The sequence below is a fragment of the Bufo bufo genome, chromosome 1, assembly GCF_905171765.1.
Source record: "Bufo bufo chromosome 1, aBufBuf1.1, whole genome shotgun sequence".
NCBI classification, from domain to species: Eukaryota; Metazoa; Chordata; class Amphibia; order Anura; family Bufonidae; genus Bufo; species Bufo bufo.
This window is the reverse complement of record NC_053389.1, coordinates 815,914,477-815,935,009: the sequence shown is the minus strand read 5'-3', so window position 1 is coordinate 815,935,009 and position 20,533 is coordinate 815,914,477. Positions and strand designations below refer to the sequence as shown.

At 45.1% G+C, this 20,533-nt stretch overlaps 1 protein-coding gene across 1 annotated transcript; it reads left to right on the top strand.

The window, feature by feature from the left end:
• The first annotated feature begins 358 nt into the window (after nt 1–358).
• TM4SF5 (transmembrane 4 L six family member 5) lies at nt 359–11,620 on the top strand. Its single transcript, XM_040415281.1, has 5 exons — nt 359–607; nt 925–1,005; nt 3,101–3,255; nt 4,952–5,138; nt 11,403–11,620. The coding sequence occupies exons 1-5, from the start codon at nt 437–439 to the stop codon at nt 11,412–11,414; spliced, it is 606 nt and encodes a 201-aa protein (XP_040271215.1). The 5' UTR covers nt 359–436; the 3' UTR covers nt 11,415–11,620.
• The last annotated feature ends 8,913 nt before the right edge of the window (nt 11,621–20,533 follow it).

The window sequence follows — 20,533 nt, the reverse complement described above, 5'->3', positions numbered from 1 at the left end:
AGTGGGAAACCCTAATTTTTGGGTATTTGTGAGGTCTGTCAGCTTCTGAATAGTATTGTGGGTTGACTTCTGGTGTGAAACATGTCAGGTATGAGATCTCCTATAAAATGTGTAGATGTAGATAACATCCATGACTACAGGATACGTCAGTGTCACCGGATCATGGACTCGGAAGTGACATCATCCTTAAGTCAACAACATTTGCATTTTGTTTTATTGATCCCCTGGGTCATTTAATCTTTTGCTATGGGTCCCCTCCTCCCTCCTCTTCCTACCTCGCCCACTTCCCTGGTCCCATTCGCGGACTGTCACCAATAGCTTCAATTGAACTTTGTTCATCTCCTTATCACTAAACCAACAATTTGCATTGAGTAGAGCAGACACACAAGGGCTCTCAGAGAAGCAACATCAAATCCCCTGTCCCAGAGGTGCCAGGATGTGTACAGGAAAATGGTCCCGCTTTGTGGGGCTCTCGCTCCTACCCATGGCTTTTATTAGTATGATTGCCAACCTATTGTTGATGTTTCCTAATGGCGAAACCAAATGGACCAACCATATTGCGCTTCAAGTCTGGCTCATGGCTGGTCTCCTGGGTAGTGGTCTTTTTGTGAGTATTTCTCGATAAGCATAGTGATGCAGCATTTTGTAGACAAAGATTCGACTTATTTTGAGTTTGCCACGCTTCTAGGGTTATGATTTGACGATGATCTCATCTTGGTTCCCTTCTTTTAAGGGTGATCAAGTGACACAAGAGTGGTCATGGACATGTGGTAACCTTCTATGAGTGAGCCCAGGACAGAACCAGAAAAGAACCCCAAGTCTAGTCCTAACCCTCACAGTTTACTCTATAGAACACAGACGTGGAAGATGACTATTATGAGGCTTTGCAGGTCTTTATGGTTGCTAACTTCCCTTTTTGTGCAGATGCTATGCCCGTCGTGTAATGCTATACGTGCTGGTGGTAAAGGCTGCTGTGGTGAAGGATGCTGTGGAAATAGGTGCCGGGTAAGTCTTGTTGACCTTTATATGCACCATTAACCATTTTGAAAAATGGCTCCATTCAGTGGAGCAACATAATAGAAATGGGGTGAGACTGGTCCACCAGTGGACCAGAGGACCATCTAACAAGTCACACTTCTCAATAATATGCAGTTTCAGAGACCTTGAGGTGCTGATGAGCTGATGTTGAGGAGGCACTCAGATATACTTTACACAAGGCGAATTAGACGTTGGTGGACTGTTTTAAGTGATACCTGTGGCTAACTCAGGGGCACCTGACCAGGCCTGTTAAGTCAGGGCTGGAGAGCTGTCACTTTTCCTGATATGTCTGTCTTAGTAACTACTTGCATTCTCCATGTAGTAAGAGTCCTGGAACATTTATTCTTCTCAATAGGTTGGGCAATTCCTCGTATTTCTATTAGAAGTTATGAATGGTCAGCGGTTTGCAGATGGTGTTACCAGTTGGGGTGTGTCCCTGCACAGTCTGACACTAGCGGCACTGATTGGAAAGAGTCAGACACACCCACTTCTGGTAACACCCAGCTGTACACTTACTGCAGACTGCTGGCATTTTATTTGTAAACTTCTAGCAGGAATAATAAAGGAGTGGAACAACATAGAGTCAAAAGAATAGATGCTCCAGAACTGGTATTACATGGCGAATGCAAATCGTGACTAAAACGGACATGTCAGGAGAGGGGACAGGTCCTCTTTAAATTGCTTATCCCACAAAATCACCTATCCGCCCACCAGTGGGTTTAAATGCCTCTGGACTGGGGACAGGATGGGCCCTCAAAAATCACTAGGGGATGGTAAACCCACTTATTTTCTGTGTCTTCATTTTGCTTGTATGTTTTATTTCAGGATTTCTCAGGATGTGATGCCCTTAGTTAGTGATGTCCCTCCTGGGGGTCTAAGAGGGGAGTGTATGGTTATTAAAGGGCATCTGTCAGCAGTTTTGTCCCTATGACACTGGGTGACCTCTTACATGTGCACTTGGCAGCTAAAAAGTTGGTCCATATATGCCCACATTGCTGAGAAAAATTAAGTTCTTATATATGCAAATGAGCTTCTAGGAGCAACGGGGGCGTTGCCATTACACCTAGAGGCTCTGCTCTCTATTCCCAGACACTACCTCTCCACTGTGATTGACAGGACCAGGCAGTATAAACGTCATCACGTCTGACTCAATCAAAGTAAAGTGGATTCAGCAGTTGAAGAGAAAGAAAAGCCTCTAGGTGTAACGTCAAGGCCCCCGTTGCTCCTAGAGGCTCATTTAAACACATTAAAACATCATTTTTCTCAGCAATGCGAACACATATGAACATGGGACCAACACAGATGCCTTCAGCTGCCAAGTGCACATGTAACAGGTCAGCCAGTGTCATAGGTACAAAACTGCTGACAGATGCCCTTTAAAGCTTCCTTCTCCTCCTACAACTTGGCCTCTGTTCTCCAAACCTAGTGCTCTGAGTTCTGGAGGATGCTTGGGTGGAATCCTATGAAGACAGTGGAGTTCAAACAGGTTTCACTCAGCTCCTCTGAGGACTCTTTCTGTCTCAAAGGGTTAGGTAAATAGGTCGACCTTTCTACTTGTAGAGGTGGCTTGCAGTAGCCTTATCTTGGTGATCACTTTTATTGCAGCATTTGATGGACAGATGGTTCAATCTAAGGCTTTTGGAAACGAAACAGGAGCAAAAATTGAATGGAGAGCACAGCTCCATATAAAATGGTGGTGAAATCTATATATTTTTTATTGTCTCCACATACTTGTTTTTTTATCTAAAGAAGAAGTGCATTGACACCCAAAAATGTGTTACCTATGTGGAGTCAATAAGGATCCTCTTATTACACTACCATGGTTTGTTTCATCTGGCTAGCTTCTTAGATTGGTTTACACACTCCATTTGCCTTTTGCATCTTTATTGTTCATGGCTGACCTGTAAAGCCCAAGCTTTGGACCCACAGGTCTATAAGAATTGCCACCTCCATACAAGGTTCTTATTTTTGTTATCGTACTAGTCCACAACGCATGTGATGACTCTTTCCTTTCTTGACACTTCTTACTGAATGTCTTCTCCCTTTTTTTGTCCTGTCTCAGATGTTAAGGTCAACCATTTCTTCAATATTCGGAGGACTTGGTAGCTTTTACTGCATTGCCGTATCAGGAGTGGCACTGTCTGATGGACCTATGTGTAACGTGAATGATCCCAGTGTTAGTGCGGCAAATTGGGGCTACCACCTGAAGGGCTTGAAGTAAGTAATATCGTCAATATACCGGTCTCTGCAGTTGTATATAAAAATCATATGGACAATTACACAAAGTTCTGGCCATTACTGTCAAGGATTAAAGCCACCCTTTGATGCAAGGGTCAGGGAATATGAGATGGTTATTTCTCCAGAGGGGTTGAAGTTAGGAAAGGGAAGGTGAATAATTTAAACCAAAGGGCATCATTAGAAGAAGGGTTAAGATGTATATAAAGGTGCATACGTATATAGGAGGTAGCAGCACAGTCAAAAGATCAACCTAGCACCTTGGTGTGGACACTAAGGTCTTGACTCTTGGGTAAACTGACCTAGTTTTTATGTCCATCTTGACACTTAGATGAGTGGATATCAATGTGGAGACTATAATACTAGAGGGTTAGTCAAGGATCTTAGCGTTCAAGAAGATGAAAGACAGAAGGGTTGCCTGATGGTGAAGGCATGAAAAGGGATCAAAGTTAGAAAAAGTGTGGTCCTCAAGTGAGGTTGGATGGTTCTTAAGGGTGTATTAGACACCCCGATAACGCAGATGATTGTCAGGAGGGAAACATTTGCTATTACATACAGCAATCTCCTCCACAGCGTGGTGAGGAGCGATCACTATGCCATCACTCGTGCCCATGCTGTATAGTGGTTTGCTGGCAGCAAATCGTAATTAGACAGCATGATCTGCCGCCGGCAAACCCTGATCTTTCAGCAGCAGGCTGAAAGATCTGGATTACCCGATCAACGAGTGTTTGCTTGTTCATCGTGCAATCGGCAGCAGTATTACACTGCCAGATGATCTCTACCGAGCGTTCATATGAACACTCAGTAACGATCATCGGGCAGAAAATCTGCCTAATACACCCTTTAAACTGGATGCAGGGGCGGGCAATGTGAGCGGTGTCTTTATATGAGTAGTTCCTATACTTGTAACTCAATGGGTGCACAGAATCGGGAGAAGTGGGCAGTATCGTGATTGCTGAATGTTATTATTGTGGATATATTTTGGTGAGGATATGGTAGGTAGCCTTCATAATATGTGATGAAAGACAGTAGAGTAAAAATGGAAGATAAATAGTGCAAAGGGTGTTGAAGGCAAAACATGAAGTCCTCATGGGCAGGAGACAAGAGAGGAAGTCTCCAGCTTGAGGACTGGAGAAAAGTGGGTAAAAATCTTTGACATGACCCAGAAATATGTACAATGTCCCTGTGAAAAATGTACAGTTGGGTGGTCCTCTTCACAAGATTTAATGCTGAAGCATCATCCCTCCCCTTCATTAAGGTTCTTGAAATCTCACATCAAGTAGTTGATCACAGACATCGCATTCCCATTGTCCACTGAAGCATACAGCTCCCTACTTTTGGCTAACTTTGGCATGAGGACCATCCAACTTCACCCTTTATGTCCAAATTTCTTAGGACACTGACCAAAATTCCTTCCATGAATTTACTGGGAAAACCTACCATGACCCTCCCATTTTCACCTACTTTGGGATCACCAACATATAGATTCCAGGCTTGAGTGGCCATGTACCAAAGACCATGACGTGTGATGTCACAAGCTAAATATGTGAAGTTAACCACCACGAATCTATAATGTAACCTCCATAATAGTGCACATCCTATGTAGTATGGCCCTGCGGGGGAGGGGCAGACTCCAGGACCTTCCAGTGTTTTACAGAAACTTCTGTTTTCTCACCAGTGAGAGTTACCTGTTTAATAAGACCTCATGGAATGACTGCATACAGCCCCCCAACATTGTCCTCTGGCACATCGTCCTGTTCTCCATTCTGCTGGGGATCGGAGCTCTGGAGTTCGTCCTCTGCGCTACTCAACTAATTAACAGTCTCATGGGAATAATGTGTGGAGACTGCAGGAAGAAAGGAAAGGTAAGTGCTCTAAAGGAGTAATGTAGATGGTGATATCGTCACATAGACCGGGAAATCAACATCATCATCTACAGAGATAGAAGATCTCACACATACAATTATTTATCAGGCTCCTATGATGTTTTCTGCAGCGCCCTCTAGTGTCTAATATAAGTAGTGGAGGCCGTGAATCTTAGTGGCCTCACATTACATCTCCTGTAGCGCCCTCTAGTGTATAATATAAGTAGTGGAGGCCGTGAATCTTAGTGGCCTCACATTATATCTCCTGTAGCGCCCTCTAGTGTATAATATATGTAGTGGAGGCTGTGAATCTTAGTGGCCTCACATTACGTCTCCTGTAGCGCCCTCTAGTGTCTAATATTAGTAGTGGAGGCCGTGAATCTTAGTGGCCTCACATTACGTCTCCTGTAGCGCCCTCTAGTGTCTAATATAAGTAGTGGAGGCCGTGAATCTCAGTGACTTCCCATTATATCTCCTGTAGCGCCCTCTAGTGTATAATATAAGTAGTGGAGGCCGAGAGGCTTAGTGACCTCACATTACATTTCCTGTATCGCCCTCTAGTGTATAATATAAGTAGTGGATGCTGTGAATCTTAGTGGCCTCACATTATATCTCCTGTAGCGCCCTCTAGTGTATAATATATGTAGTGGAGGCTGTGAATCTTAGTGGCCTCACATTACGTCTCCTGTAGCGCCCTCTAGTGTATAATATAAGTAGTGGAGGCCGTGAATCTTAGTGGCCTCACATTATATCTCCTGTAGCGCCCTCTAGTGTATAATATATGTAGTGGAGGCTGTGAATCTTAGTGGCCTCACATTACATCTCCTGTAGCGCCCTCTAGTGTATAATATAAGTAGTGGAGGCCGTGGGGCTTAGTGGCCTCACATTACATCTCCTGTAGCGCCTTCTAGTGTATAATATAAGTAGTGGAGGCCGTGAATCTTAGTGGCCTCACATTATATCTCCTGTAGCGCCCTCTAGTGTATAATATATGTAGTGAAGGCTGTGAATCTTAGTGGCCTCACATTACGTCTCCTGTAGCGCCCTCTAGTGTATAATATAAGTAGTGGAGGCCGTGAATCTTAGTGGCCTCACATTACGTCTCCTGTAGCGCCCTCTAGTGTATAATATAAGTAGTGGAGGCCGTGAATCTTAGTGGCCTCACATTACATCTCCTGTAGCGCCCTCTAGTGTATAATATTAGTAGTGGAGGCCGTGAATCTTAGTGGCCTCACATTACGTCTCCTGTAGCGCCCTCTAGTGTATAATATAAGTAGTGGAGGCTGTGAATATTAGTGGCCTCACATTACATCTCCTGTAGCGCCCTCTAGTGTATAATATAAGTAGTGGAGGCCGTGAATCTTAGTGGCCTCACATTACATCTCCTGTATCGCCCTCTAGTGTCAGATATAAGTAGTGGAGGCCGTGAATCTTAGTGGCCTCACATTACATCTCCTGTAGCGCCCTCTAGTGTATAATATAAGTAGTGGAGGCTGTGAATATTAGTGGCCTCACATTACATCTCCTGTAGCGCCCTCTAGTGTATAATATAAGTAGTGGAGGCCGTGAATCTTAGTGGCCTCACATTACATCTCCTGTATCGCCCTCTAGTGTCAGATATAAGTAGTGGAGGCCGTGAATCTTAGTGGCCTCACATTACATCTCCTGTAGCGCCCTCTAGTGTCTAATATAAGTAGTGGAGGCCGTGAATCTTAGTGACCTCACATTACGTCTCCTGTAGAGCCCTCTAGTGTCAGATATAAGTAGTGGAGGCCGTGAATCTTAGTGGCCTCACATTACATCTCCTGTAGCGCCCTCTAGTGTCTAATATAAGTAGTGGAGGCCGTGAATCTTAGTGGCCTCCCATTACATCTCCTGTAGCGCCCTCTAGTGTCTAAAATAAGTAGTGGAGGCCGTGAATCTTAGTGGCCTCACATTACATCTCCTGTAGCGCCCTCTAGTGTATAATATATGAAGTGGAGGCCGTGAATCTTAGTGGCCTCACATTACATCTCCTGTAGCGCCCTCTAGTGTATAATATAAGTAGTGGAGGCCGTGAATCTTAGTGGCCTCACATTACATCTCCTGTAGCGCCCTCTAGTGTCTAATATAAGTAGTGGAGGCCGTGAATCTTAGTGGCCTCACATTACGTCTCCTGTAGCGCCCTCTAGTGTCTAATATAAGTAGTGGAGGCCGTGAATCTTAGTGGCCTCACATTATATCTCCTGTAGCGCCCTCTAGTGTCTAATATAAGTAGTGGAGGCCGTGAATCTTAGTGGCCTCACATTACGTCTCCTGTAGCACCCTCTAGTGTCTAATATAAGTAGTGGAGGCCGTGAATCTTAGTGACCTCACATTACATCTCCTGTAGCGCCCTCTATTGTATAATATAAGTAGTGGAGGCCGTGAATCTTAGTGGCCTCACATTACATCTCCTGTAGCGCCCTCTAGTGTCTAAAATAAGTAGTGGAGGCCGTGAATCTTAGTGGCCTCACATTACATTTCCTGTAGCGCCCTCTAGTGTCTAATATATGAAGTGGAGGCCGTGAATCTTAGTGGCCTCACATTACGTCTCCTGTATCGCCCTCTAGTGTCTAAAATAAGTAGTGGAGGCCGTGAATCTTAGTGGCCTCACATTACATCTCCTGTAGCACCCTCTAGTGTCTAATATAAGTAGTGGAGGCCGTGAATCTCAGTGACTTCACATTATATCTCCTGTAGCGCCCTCTAGTGTATAATATAAGTAGTGGAGGCCGTGAATCTTAGTGGCCTCACATTACGTCTCCTGTATCGCCCTCTAGTGTCTAATATAAGTAGTGGAGGCCGTGAATCTTAGTGACCTCACATTACATCTCCTGTAGCGCCCTCTATTGTATAATATAAGTAGTGGAGGCCGTGAATCTTAGTGGCCTCACATTACATCTCCTGTAGCACCCTCTAGTGTCTAATATAAGTAGTGGAGGCCGTGAATCTCAGTGACTTCACATTATATCTCCTGTAGCGCCCTCTAGTGTATAATATAAGTAGTGGAGGCCGTGAGGCTTAGTGGCCTCACATTACATCTCCTGTAGCGCCCTCTAGTGTCTAATATAAGTAGTGGAGGCCGTGAATCTTAGTGGCCTCACATTACATCTCCTGTAGCGCCCTCTAGTGTCTAAAATAAGTAGTGGAGGCCGTGAATCTTAGTGGCCTCACATTACGTCTCCTGTATCGCCCTCTAGTGTCTAAAATAAGTAGTGGAGGCCGTGAATCTTAGTGGCCTCCCATTACATCTCCTGTAGCGCCCTCTAGTGTATAATATATGTAGTGGAGGCTGTGAATCTTAGTGGCCTCACATTACGTCTCCTGTATCGCCCTCTAGTGTCTAAAATAAGTAGTGGAGGCCGTGAATCTTAGTGGCCTCACATTACATCTCCTGTAGCGCCCTCTAGTGTCTAATATATGAAGTGGAGGCCGTGAATCTTAGTGGCCTCACATTACATCTCCTGTAGCGCCCTCTAGTGTATAATATAAGTAGTGGAGGCCGTGAATCTTAATGGCCTCACATTACGTCTCCTGTAGCGCCCTCTAGTGTATAATATAAGTAGTGGAGGCCGTGAATCTTAGTGGCCTCACATTACGTCTCCTGTAGCGCCCTCTAGTGTCTAATATAAGTAGTGGAGGCCGTGAATCTTAGTGGCCTCACATTACATCTCCTGTAGCGCCCTCTAGTGTCTAATATAAGTAGTGGAGGCCGTGAATCTTAGTGGCCTCACATTACGTCTCCTGTAGCGCCCTCTAGTGTCTAATATAAGTAGTGGAGGCCGTGAATCTTAGTGACCTCACATTACATCTCCTGTAGCGCCCTCTATTGTATAATATAAGTAGTGGAGGCCATGAATCTTAGTGGCCTCACATTACATCTCCTGTAGCGCCCTCTAGTGTCTAAAATAAGTAGTGGAGGCCGTGAATCTTAGTGGCCTCACATTACGTCTCCTGTAGCGCCCTCTAGTGCTAGTGTCTAATATATGAAGTGGAGGCCGTGAATCTTAGTGGCCTCACATTACGTCTCCTGTATCGCCCTCTAGTGTCTAAAATAAGTAGTGGAGGCCGTGAATCTTAGTGGCCTCACATTACATCTCCTGTAGCGCCCTCTAGTGTATAATATATGTAGTGGAGGCTGTGAATCTTAGTGGCCTCACATTACGTCTCCTGTATCGCCCTCTAGTGTCTAAAATAAGTAGTGGAGGCCGTGAATCTTAGTGGCCTCACATTACATCTCCTGTAGCGCCCTCTAGTGTCTAATATAAGTAGTGGAGGCCGTGAATCTTAGTGGCCTCACATTACGTCTCCTGTATCGCCCTCTAGTGTCTAAAATAAATAGTGGAGGCCGTGAATCTTAGTGGCCTCACATTACATCTCCTGTAGCGCCCTCTAGTGTCTAATATATGAAGTGGAGGCCGTGAATCTTAGTGGCCTCACATTACATCTCCTGTAGCGCCCTCTAGTGTATAATATAAGTAGTGGAGGCCGTGAATCTTAGTGGCCTCACATTACGTCTCCTGTAGCGCCCTCTGTCACGAACTATGGATCCGATCGCTCCGGATCCCACAGCTCTGACGTAGTGGTCTGTGACGGAGTCTGCGCACACACAGAGACCTCACGTGACCGGGGTATTACCATTCGGCTAACACCCCCACACTACACTTCGGTAACTGCCACCACGTGGGTTCCCGGTCCACGAGCCGACTATCCGGGTCATTCACTATCACACAGATCAGTGGATGAACCGGATATCACTTACTGACCAACCGCAGTCAATCACCCCCATCTACAATTCCTAAATGCAATTTAACTAACTACCTGGTAACGTCTCTTCAAAGGCAAGGTACGTTGTTCAGCAGCTTAGAATATGGAAGACTTGGCCACTTAGATTTTATAATCTTTAATAAGAGGTAAAAAGCAGTGCATACAAGTCTAATGAAAATGACTATAAATCTACAGAATAATAATAACAATATAAATAATCACGACCGTTCAAATGAAAGGGAAAAAGATGAAAGAATACTTAGTTTCTCTGGAGGGTTTCAGATGGTCGTTCATATGTCCTTTTTGAATCCTTGCAAACCCCGTTCAGTATGTATCAGGGGAGACCCTCAAAGTTCTTCTGATACAGGGATATGCCGTCAATGTCCAATTAAGTGTCTGGTGATGTTCCATGGGTCTCTCTCCTCTGTCCTTGTGCACAGAACTTTATGAACTCTGCCATGGGCAGGAGACTTACTCCTGTCAGCCAATGGCAGCAGAGTGACTGTGAAGCCTAGGGATTGGCCTCCAAGGGTTTTATGACCCCATCAAAGTTCGGTTCCTACAATGAGGATTATACTTAAGCCTGTATCTCCCTGATACATCGGCATATTTTTATACAGAATACATATTTGCGATCCTTATTTATTTACATACAGAATGAGACCACACACGGTAATGCTGGGACCTGTAGTTCTTCTACCACCCATAGGTGAGCTACAGAATCACATCCTCTGGTCATATTTGATACTCAATTAACCACAATACTCTGTAGAGCCTGGATCTGGTGTCAGAAAGGGCATAAGTTGATTCATAACTGAAATATGAAAGTGGACTGGTTTTATGCCCAGAGCTAATTAAGGGCTATTAGATCTCCTCAAACCAGACCTGGAAATTAATGACGTCACGCTCCAGCCAGGCTTGACAGCGAGCTGATCTTTATCTTATAGGACAGGATGAGCTGGGCCTGGTATAGCCTTTATGACCTTTTATAGCCGGCCTCACAGAGTAGTGGTAATAAAAGTGTCCATCTATATCATACTTGACCCAGGCTTCAGGAAGATGAGAGTTCACTGTTCTTTTACATAGGCCAGAAGCATACAAAATGGCTACCCAGAGGAATTATGTATGTATGCCGGCACACCCTCTAGTGTCTAATATAAGTAGTGGAGGCAGTGATTCTTAGTGGCCTCACATTACATCTCCTGTAGCGCCCTCTAGTGTATAATATAAGTAGTGGAGGTCGTGAATCTTAGTGACCTCACATTACGTCTCCTGTAGCGCCCTCTAGTGTATAATATAAGTAGTGGAGGCCGTGAATCTTAGTGGCCTCACATTACTTCTCCTGTAGCGCCCTCTAGTGTATAATATAAGTAGTGGAGGCTGTGAGGCTTAGTGGCCTCACATTACATCTCCTGTAGCGCCCCCTGATGGATTAATACGAGGAGGAATAATCCTTTTATTTTTCTCTCTCTACAGAATGAAGGCTGATAGTGACGGGGCCCCTCCTGCTCTCAGCCCTGTGGCCCCGTGATGGAGGGATGAATGTATAACTACAATAAATCTATGAAGACGTGGACGTTTATCTCAGGGAAATATAAGATGCAGTTTGGTATATGATGGCGGCGATCGGAGGAGATGACCCGCGGGCGGCTCTGTGTTTACTGGGAGATTGTAAATAAAGATTTGTAATTGTGGGAAGACGTCATCTATGTGTATATGGGGTTGTCCCCGTCTGTATGGCCACACCCCTTAATTATCATATTTATACCTGGCGCACACCTGACACCCATCATTTCATTGGCTGGCAGGAAACCTGCGGTGACATACAGTAATTAGCCTTGTGTCCAGACTGATACATTGTAACAAACCCTGGGCAGGAGAGAGGTTTGTGCCACATGTGCAATTGTAACAAAGTCTCAGCTGTGAAATTGTCTGAAACACATAGTACAATAGAAAGTCTATACCCCTCAACAAGATTAGTACATTCCTGAAATCCTCTGTGCTGCCAGGGGAATTAGTAAGTAACGTTCAGTATGTAAGCTCCCACAATATTAGTACTTCCCTCTGCTAAAATACTCTGTGCTGCTGAGAGGACCTTAATAGTTCCACTATGTACTTCTCGGTCTGTAAGTTCGGACAAGATTAGCCCATTTCTCTCCTGAAATACTCTGTGCTGCTTGGGGTGTACTATGTACCTCTCAGGCTGTGAACTTCCAGAAGATAAGCACAGCCTCTCCTGAAATACTCTGTGCTGCTGGGGAACATTGCCCCATGTACTATGTACCTGTCAGTGTGTAAACTCCCAGCGCATGCTCCTGAAAACACCAGCGATTGACCGATCGCAAGCCTTTTTCCTGTGTGTCAAGCCCAGGACCAGGAAGTGCGGAGCAGCGGGGTCCAGAGAAGCATCGAAACGGCAGCGGTGGGGAATCGGTGAGGTGAGCAATGATTATTTGTTATTTTAATCCATTCTGTCCGATGTAGCAGAGCTGGAGGTCTGATGTAGCACAGCTGGAGGTCCGATGTAGAAGAGCAGGAGGTCCGATGTAGCAAAGCTGGAGGTCCGATGTAGCAAAGCTGGAGGTCCGATGTAGCAAAGCTGGAGGTCCGATGTAGCAAAGCTGGAGGTCCGATGTAGCACAGCTGGAGGTCTGATGTAGAAGAGCAGGAGGTCCGATGTAGAAGAGCAGGAGGTCCGATGTAGCACAGCTGGAGGTCCGATGTGGCACAGCTGGAGGTCTGATGTGGCACAGCTGGAGGTCTGATGTGGCACAGCTGGAGGTCTGATGTGGCACAGCTGGAGGTCCGATGTAGAAGAGCAGGAGGTCCGATGTAGCAAAGCTGGAGGTCTGATGTAGCACAGCTGGAGGTCTGATGAAGCAGAGCTGGAAGTATGATGTAGCACAGCTGGAGGTGTTCGATGTAGCACAGCTGGAGGTGTTCGATGTAGCACAGCTGGAGGTCTGATGTGGCACAGCTGGAGGTCTGATGTGGCACAGCTGGAGGTCTGATGTGGCACAGCTGGAGGTCTGATGTGGCACAGCTGGAGGTTTGACGTGGCACAGCTGGAGGTGTTAGATGTAGCACAGCTGGAGGTCCGATGTAGAAGAGCAGGAGGTCCGATGTGGCACAGCTGGAGGTCTGATGTGGCATAGCTGGAGGTCTGATGTGGCACAGCTGGAGGTCTGATGTGGCACAGCTGAAGGTCTGATGTGGCATAGCTGGAGGTCTGATGTGGCACAGCTGGAGGTCCGATGTAGAAGAGCAGGAGGTCCGATGTGGCACAGCTGGAGGTCTGATGTGGCATAGCTGGAGGTCTGATGTGGCACAGCTGGAGGTCTGATGTGGCACAGCTGAAGGTCTGATGTGGCATAGCTGGAGGTCTGATGTGGCACAGCTGGAGGTCTGATGTGGCACAGCTGGAGGTCTGATGTGGCACAGCTGGAGGTCTGATGTAGCACTGCTGGAGTGCATGCTTGACTGCCACTCTATTCCAACTACTCGTTGCCTTGTGGTTGTGCAGGATTGGTGGCAAGTCTCGAGCCACCTGCTTTAGTGATTGGTGAGGGTCAAACTAAGAAGACAGGTTGGCATCAGCAGGAGCTGCTCAAACCCACATGCAGTTGTGCATATATATAGGGGAGCAAATCCTGCACTTGTGGCCCGTTGCTAATGGCAATCCCCAGCAAAATGCATACAATGGAGGATGCCCGCGGCGAACCACAAGTACCACAATAGACATCCTACACAAGGTAACAAGTGCGGATGTGATAATTAATATAACAATATAACAAAACAATAACAAACATAGGTGCACTCTGCAGTCTCACTAATTCTCAAACTGATTTTAAAATTGAGAGATTAGTCAACATGTCCTACGGTGTAGAACATGTCTTAAGCCCGGACACCACGACAAGGTTTCTCAAGTAGCCCGGGACCCTACACTCTCCTACCTGAGCCATATGGGCGATACCAGGAGCCAGTGGGCAAATTACAGGAGCATAGGGCCGACTCGCAAACAACTCACCAGTTACCTCCAGCATGTGGCCATGCTTGCAATGGGAGGAGGGAGGAGTCTGTGAGTCCCACTCAAGACTTGCTGATATAGCCCAGGCTTCACAGGTGCACCTAAATGTGACCTGTAGATGGAAAACAGGCACATTTAAATAGGAGTTTATACACCTCCAGGAATCTATATATACAAACTAAGAAGACAGGTTGGCATCAGCAGGAGCTGCTCAAACCCACATGCAGTTGTGCATATATATAGGGGAGCAAATCCTGCACTTGTGGCCCGTTGCTAATGGCAATCCCCAGCAAAATGCATACAATGGAGGATGCCCGCGGCGAACCACAAGTACCACAATAGACATCCTACACAAGGTAACAAGTGCGGATGTGATAATTAATATAACAATATAACAAAACAATAACAAACATAGGTGCACTCTGCAGTCTCACTAATTCTCAAACTGATTTTAAAATTGAGAGATTAGTCAACATGTCCTACGGTGTAGAACATGTCTTAAGCCCGGACACCACGACAAGGTTTCTCAAGTAGCCCGGGACCCTCGGCCCTATGCTCCTGTAATTTGCCCACTGGCCCAATATTTAATTATTTGTATTTTTTTTTTTACTGAACAAAATAGATTTTGGGAGAAAGCAAGACATAGTTTTGGGTTCCCTGTTTTATTGTCCATTTTCTCCATTAAAGGTCTAAGATAATGTTGAGCGAATCGGGTTCGTATCGCTCACTTCTATCACATGTCAGTTCGTTTATTAGCATGAGTTACTGTATCAAAACACTAAGCCGAACTCTGTTTTGTGCCTCATTAACGAAGCCGAGTTCAGCTTCGTTTTTGGATACAGTAGTTTATGCCAATAGACGAACTGACCCGTGATAGAGATGAGGCGAAGTAAGCCTCGCGATATTTGCAGGAACATCACAAAGACCTCCATGGAGGACATACATTTTATTAAGAGTTTTTTTAAAGAATCGGGTTCGGATACAGCAATTTGAACCTGATTCGCTCAACCCTAATCTAAAAGGCAAAAATCTTTTCACTCTTCTTATTGACTTTTGTCTTCTGTAGTCAAATACACATACATTGTGTAACATCTGCCGTCAGTAGAGATCAAAGGTCCGCATTTTAGAAATCTGTGTCTCACCCTCTGCTAGGTGATAAACGGTCACCCCGTGTACATATATTTGGACTGCTTGATGCTAATGATACCCCTGTCACCAACCATACAGTTTGCCATTCTGGCCAGCATGCCTGAGGACCCAGTTTTCTTTCTAACCCCACTGAGATGATTGGTCATCACCGCTAATATCATTCTCATTCTCACCATCAGCCTAGTCCTCCTCCACCACTGTGTCCTCCTCCTCCTCCAGTGGTAGCTCTTCATTCTTCTCCTCCTCTTTCACTTCCTCTTCCATGGGATTTTGTTTGTGTGGTTCCAAACAGCTAACCTGGCAGCCAGCAACATTTGGAAGCTGTTCTTCTTCCACCATCCCTTGTTGTGTCAGCAAGCGTGAGTGTTTGCTCTAATATAAATATCAGAGGATGTAATCGTTGACACCAAAGTTGTCCCTGCTGGGGATCTGATCTCAAAAATGAACACTGTACAAAACAACCCATGCTCCCTGCTGAGGTGGTCTGATGAATGATGGAACCATTCACCCCTCACATACAGATGCTCTAGTATATGCACAGTGGAATTCCAGAGAGTTGAAATGTTACGGATCAAGCGCTGTAATGGTAAACTGTCCTGTTGCTAAAACTCTAGCAGGGCTTTCCTTGTCACATAGGAATGGCTGAAATGCAAGGACAGTGTCCTGGACATTGCCAGCACCTTCTGCAAGCACTGGGGTTAGCTACCATGAGGAATACCACCGCCCTCATCACTGCCACCACGTGTTTGTGCTCTCCGGAAGGGTTGGAAAGTCATAGTGCACCACAAAGGGAAATAGGTCTAGAGAGTCAGGGTCTGTAGTTAACCAGCGTGCTTCTTTCTGGAGGAACTCAACTGCAAAACAATACAAGTAGGCTAGCATCTAGCATCTTCAGTCTCCTCCCGGGCAGAATTGTTTGATGCTGAGTAGAGGCCTAGCTGTACCCAGGGTCTGTGGCTCAGTTGTCTACAGCTGGAGCCTTGGGCAACAGGTTGGTAACCCGAGGTCTGTTGCTTAGCATCCCCATCTGAGTGTCTTAGGTTACTTTCACATCTGCATTTTTGCTGGATCAGTGATGGATCAGCAAAAATGCTTCTGTTAGGTTAATACAACCGGCTGCATCCATTAAGAACAGATCCGCTAAAATAGCCAAAATGGATTCCGGCACAAAAATGGATTCCGGCAGAAAGCAGATCTGGCACCATTGACTTACATTGCTCGGCGTGCCGTGACAAACTCAAAGACGCTGCTTGTAGCATTCCGGTGCATTATGTTCCGTTCAGTTTTGTCCCAATTGACAAAGAATGGGGACAAAACGGAAGCGTTTTCCTCGGGTATTGAGATCCTATGATGGATCTCAATACCGGAAAGGAAAAGCGCAAGTATGAAAGTATCCCCTGGTCACTGATGCAGTCTGGCAGAGTCTCTCCTACTAAACTCTGGTCCCTATCTGTAGACAACCAAGGGCTCTGACTGTTCTCTTTATATACAATTTATAGCTGAAGTAGAAACTTATAGTGAGAGGGGCGGAGTGGAGAAGCCTAAACAGAAACATTGTTACAATTTTAGTCTGTCATAGACTTGCAGAATGCTTCAATGCAAGACTATGGAAATAATGACTAAGCAGTTTTTCCAGATATAAACAACAGAGCTGAACCAGACAGTCAGAAGGTCGGTGTGTCTGTTCTTTCCCCTCCAAATCTTTGCATAGGTAGAAAGTCATAAAGTCTGTCGGCATTAGTTGGCCATGCAATAACCCTGTCCACAGTGCAATGCAGCTGTAGTGTAATAAAGGTGCAAACGAGGAGGATACATCACAACAAACATATACATGCAGTGTAACAATATGAAACAGTGTATGGCCTCTTGCACACAAACGTTTTTATTTTCCGTTTCCATTCCGTTTTTTGGCGTTCCGTATATGGACCGTATACGGAACCATTCATTTCAATGGATCCTCAAAAAAACGGAAGGTACTACGCATGTCTTTCGTTTCCGTATTTCCGTTCAAACATAGAACATGTCCTATTATTGTCCGCATAAGGCCCACATGTTTTGGTCCGCATCCGAGCCGCGGTATTTGCGTCTTGGATGCAGACCCATTCACTTCAATGGGGCCGCAAAAGATGCGGACAGCGTGTGCTGTCTGTATCCGTTGCTCCGTTCCGTGGTCAGCAAAAAAAATATAACCTGTCCTATTGTTGTCCGTTTTAAGGACAAGAATAGGCAGTTATATTAATGGCTGTCCGCACCGTTCCGCAAATTGCAGAACGCAGACGGACGCCATCCGTGCATGAGGCCTAACGGACAAGGATAGTACTGTTCTATTAGGGGCCATATGTTCCGTTCCGCAAAAAACGGAATGCACACGGATGTCATCCGGATTTTTTGCAAAAAACGGATCCGAAAAAAATACGGATGACGTCGGTGTGCATTCCGTATTTTGCAGAACGGAACAGCTGGCCCCTAACAGAATAGTCCTATCCTTGTCTGTAAGGCGGACAATAATAGGACAGGTTCTATTTTTTTGCGGAACGGAAATACGGACATACGGAAACGGAATGCAAACGGAGTAACTTCCGTTTTTTTTTTGCGGACCCATTGAAATGAATGGTTTCGTATATGGTCTGCAAATAAACCCGGAACGGACATGTTTGTGTGCATGAGCCCTAAATCACAGTGCAAATTAACCCTAGGGGGACATTACAAAAGTGAGAAAAAAGTTTAAAAGTTTTTAAAAATCTAAAAATTCTAATCACCTCTCTTTCCCATACTAAAAACAAATAAACAATAAAAAAAATTAAAGATTACTGGCATCTCTGCATTCCAAAATGCCCATGCTATTGAAATATAAACCTATTTATCCCATACAGTGAATCTTGTAACGGTTAAATTTTTTTCCAATTTTTGGGTCCTTATATTGCAAAACCCATAAAACTTTCACAAAGTTGAATTTTTTTTAATTCCACTCAATTTTTTTATTTTTTATCCTTCTCCTACATTATATGGAAGGCCCCGTGCAGACGAGCGTTCCTCCCGCAGCGAGTCCGGATCGCAGCACCTGGCCTGACCTCCCAGCACTGACAGGATTCACATAGCAATTATATTGATTTATGTAACCCTTACACTTCTGGAATGTATTGAATAACACTGGCAGCATTATGCCAGTGTTATCCAATACATTCCAGAACTGTAAGGCCTCTTTTACACGGGCGAGATTTCCGCGTGGGTGCAATGCGCGAGGTGAACGCATTGCACCAGCACTAAATCCGGACCCATTCATTTCTATGGGGCTGTGCACATGAGCGGTGAATTGAGCGTTGCGTGAAAATTGCATTATGCTCTATGAAGTGAATGGGGCTGCGAGAAAATCGCAAGCATGCGCAAGCAAGTGCGGATGCGGTGCGATATTCACGCTTGGTTGCTAGGAGACGATTGGGATGGAGACCCGATCATTATTATTTTCCCATATAACATGGTTATAAGGGAAAAATAATAGCATTCTGAATACAATAGGGCTGGAGGGGTTAAAAAAAAAATATATTATTTAACTCACCTTAATCCACTTGTTCGCGCAGCCCGGCTTCTCTTCTTTCTTCTCTCTTCAGGACCTGGGTAAAGGACCTTTGATGACATCACTGCGCTTATCACATGGTCCGTCACATGATCCATCACCATGGTCTATTGCCATAAACGCGCATTTACCCTATTGTTTGTCCACACTCAGACTGTTTAGTGGTTCTCAATAGTGTTGGGCGCGAATATTCGAATTGCAAATTTTAATTGCGAACATTTAGAATATAGTGCTATATATTCGTATTCGCAAATATTCTAAATTTTTTTCATCTCAACCCATGATCCCTCCCTACTTCTTGCTTATGGGCCAATGAGAAGGCTGCAATGTCTTTGTCTGAGCTTAGCAACATCCCTAGCAACCAATAGGAAAGTTTCCTACCCCTTACTATATAAGAACCTCCACAGCAGCCACTTTCTGCAGTTTTTTGCAGATCTGAGAGAGAGAGCAGTGTCATTGCTGTGCTCTGTGCTTTAGGGCTCATGCACATGACCGTATGCCCTCCGAGACATACGGTCCGTGAGTGTGCCATATGTCCCGGAGCGGAATACATCGTACGCACGGGAGCGCACTGCATCATAGGTTACTATATGTGTGCGCATTGGGCCACCTGTGGGACTATTGGCCTGCACTCATAATATCATATGAAAGAACTACCCCTAAACAGGAAACGTGGCCAGTCCATCACCCTGGTAACGTCACTAAGACTGCCAGTTAACTATTGGATGTCTATAGCTAACCATTTGGGTATTCACAGTTCACAAGAAAAATAATGCATTAACCATTTAAGTACTTAGGCAATGAACTAGAGGATTAACCCTTTTCAGTGATCCATTGGGTCACTGCATGAGTTTAACTCAAACTAATTAGGAGATATAGAGCCAAATACTGACATCATAAATGAGTGTATGTCAGGTAAGCTGCTGTGACATCACCAGTAGGATTTAGTCAGGTAAGCTTCTGTGACATCACCAGTAGGATTTAGTCAGGTAAGCTTCTGTGACATCACCAGTAGGATTTAGTCAGGTAAGCTTCTATGACATCACCAGTAGGATTTAGTCAGGTAAGCTTCTGTGACATCATCACCAGTAGGATTTAGTCAGGTAAGCCTCTATGACATCACCAGTAGGATTTAGTCAGGTAAGCTTCTGTGACATCACCAGTAGGATTTAGTCAGGTAAGCCTCTGTGACATCACCAGTAGGATTTAGTCAGGTAAGCTTCTGTGACATCACCAGTAGGATTTAGTCAGGTAAGCTTCTGTGACATCACCTGTAGGATTTAGTCAGGTAAGCCTCTGTGACATCACCAGTAGGATTTAGTCAGGTAAGCTTCTGTGACATCACCAGTAGGATTTAGTCAGGTAAGCTGCTGTGACATCACCAGTAGGATTTAGTCAGGGAAGCCTCTGTGACATCACCAGTAGGATTTAGTCAGGTAAGCCTCTGTGACATCACCAGTAGGATTTAGTCAGGTAAGCTTCTGTGACATCACCAGTAGGATTTAGTCAGGTAAGCTTCTGTGACATCACCTGTAGGATTTAGTCAGGTAAGCCTCTGTGACATCACCAGTAGGATTTAGTCAGGTAAGCTTCTGTGACATCACCAGTAGGATTTAGTCAGGGAAGCTTCTGTGACATCACCAGTAGGATTTAGTCAGGGAAGCCTCTGTGACATCACCAGTAGGATTTAGTCAGGTATGCCTCTGTGACATCACCAGTAGGATTTAGTCAGGTAAGCTTCTGTGACATCACCAGTAGGATTTAGTCAGGTAAGCTCCTGTGACATCACCAGTAGGATTTAGTCAGGTATGCCTCTGTGACATCACCAGTAGGATTTAGTCAGGTAAGCTTCTGTGA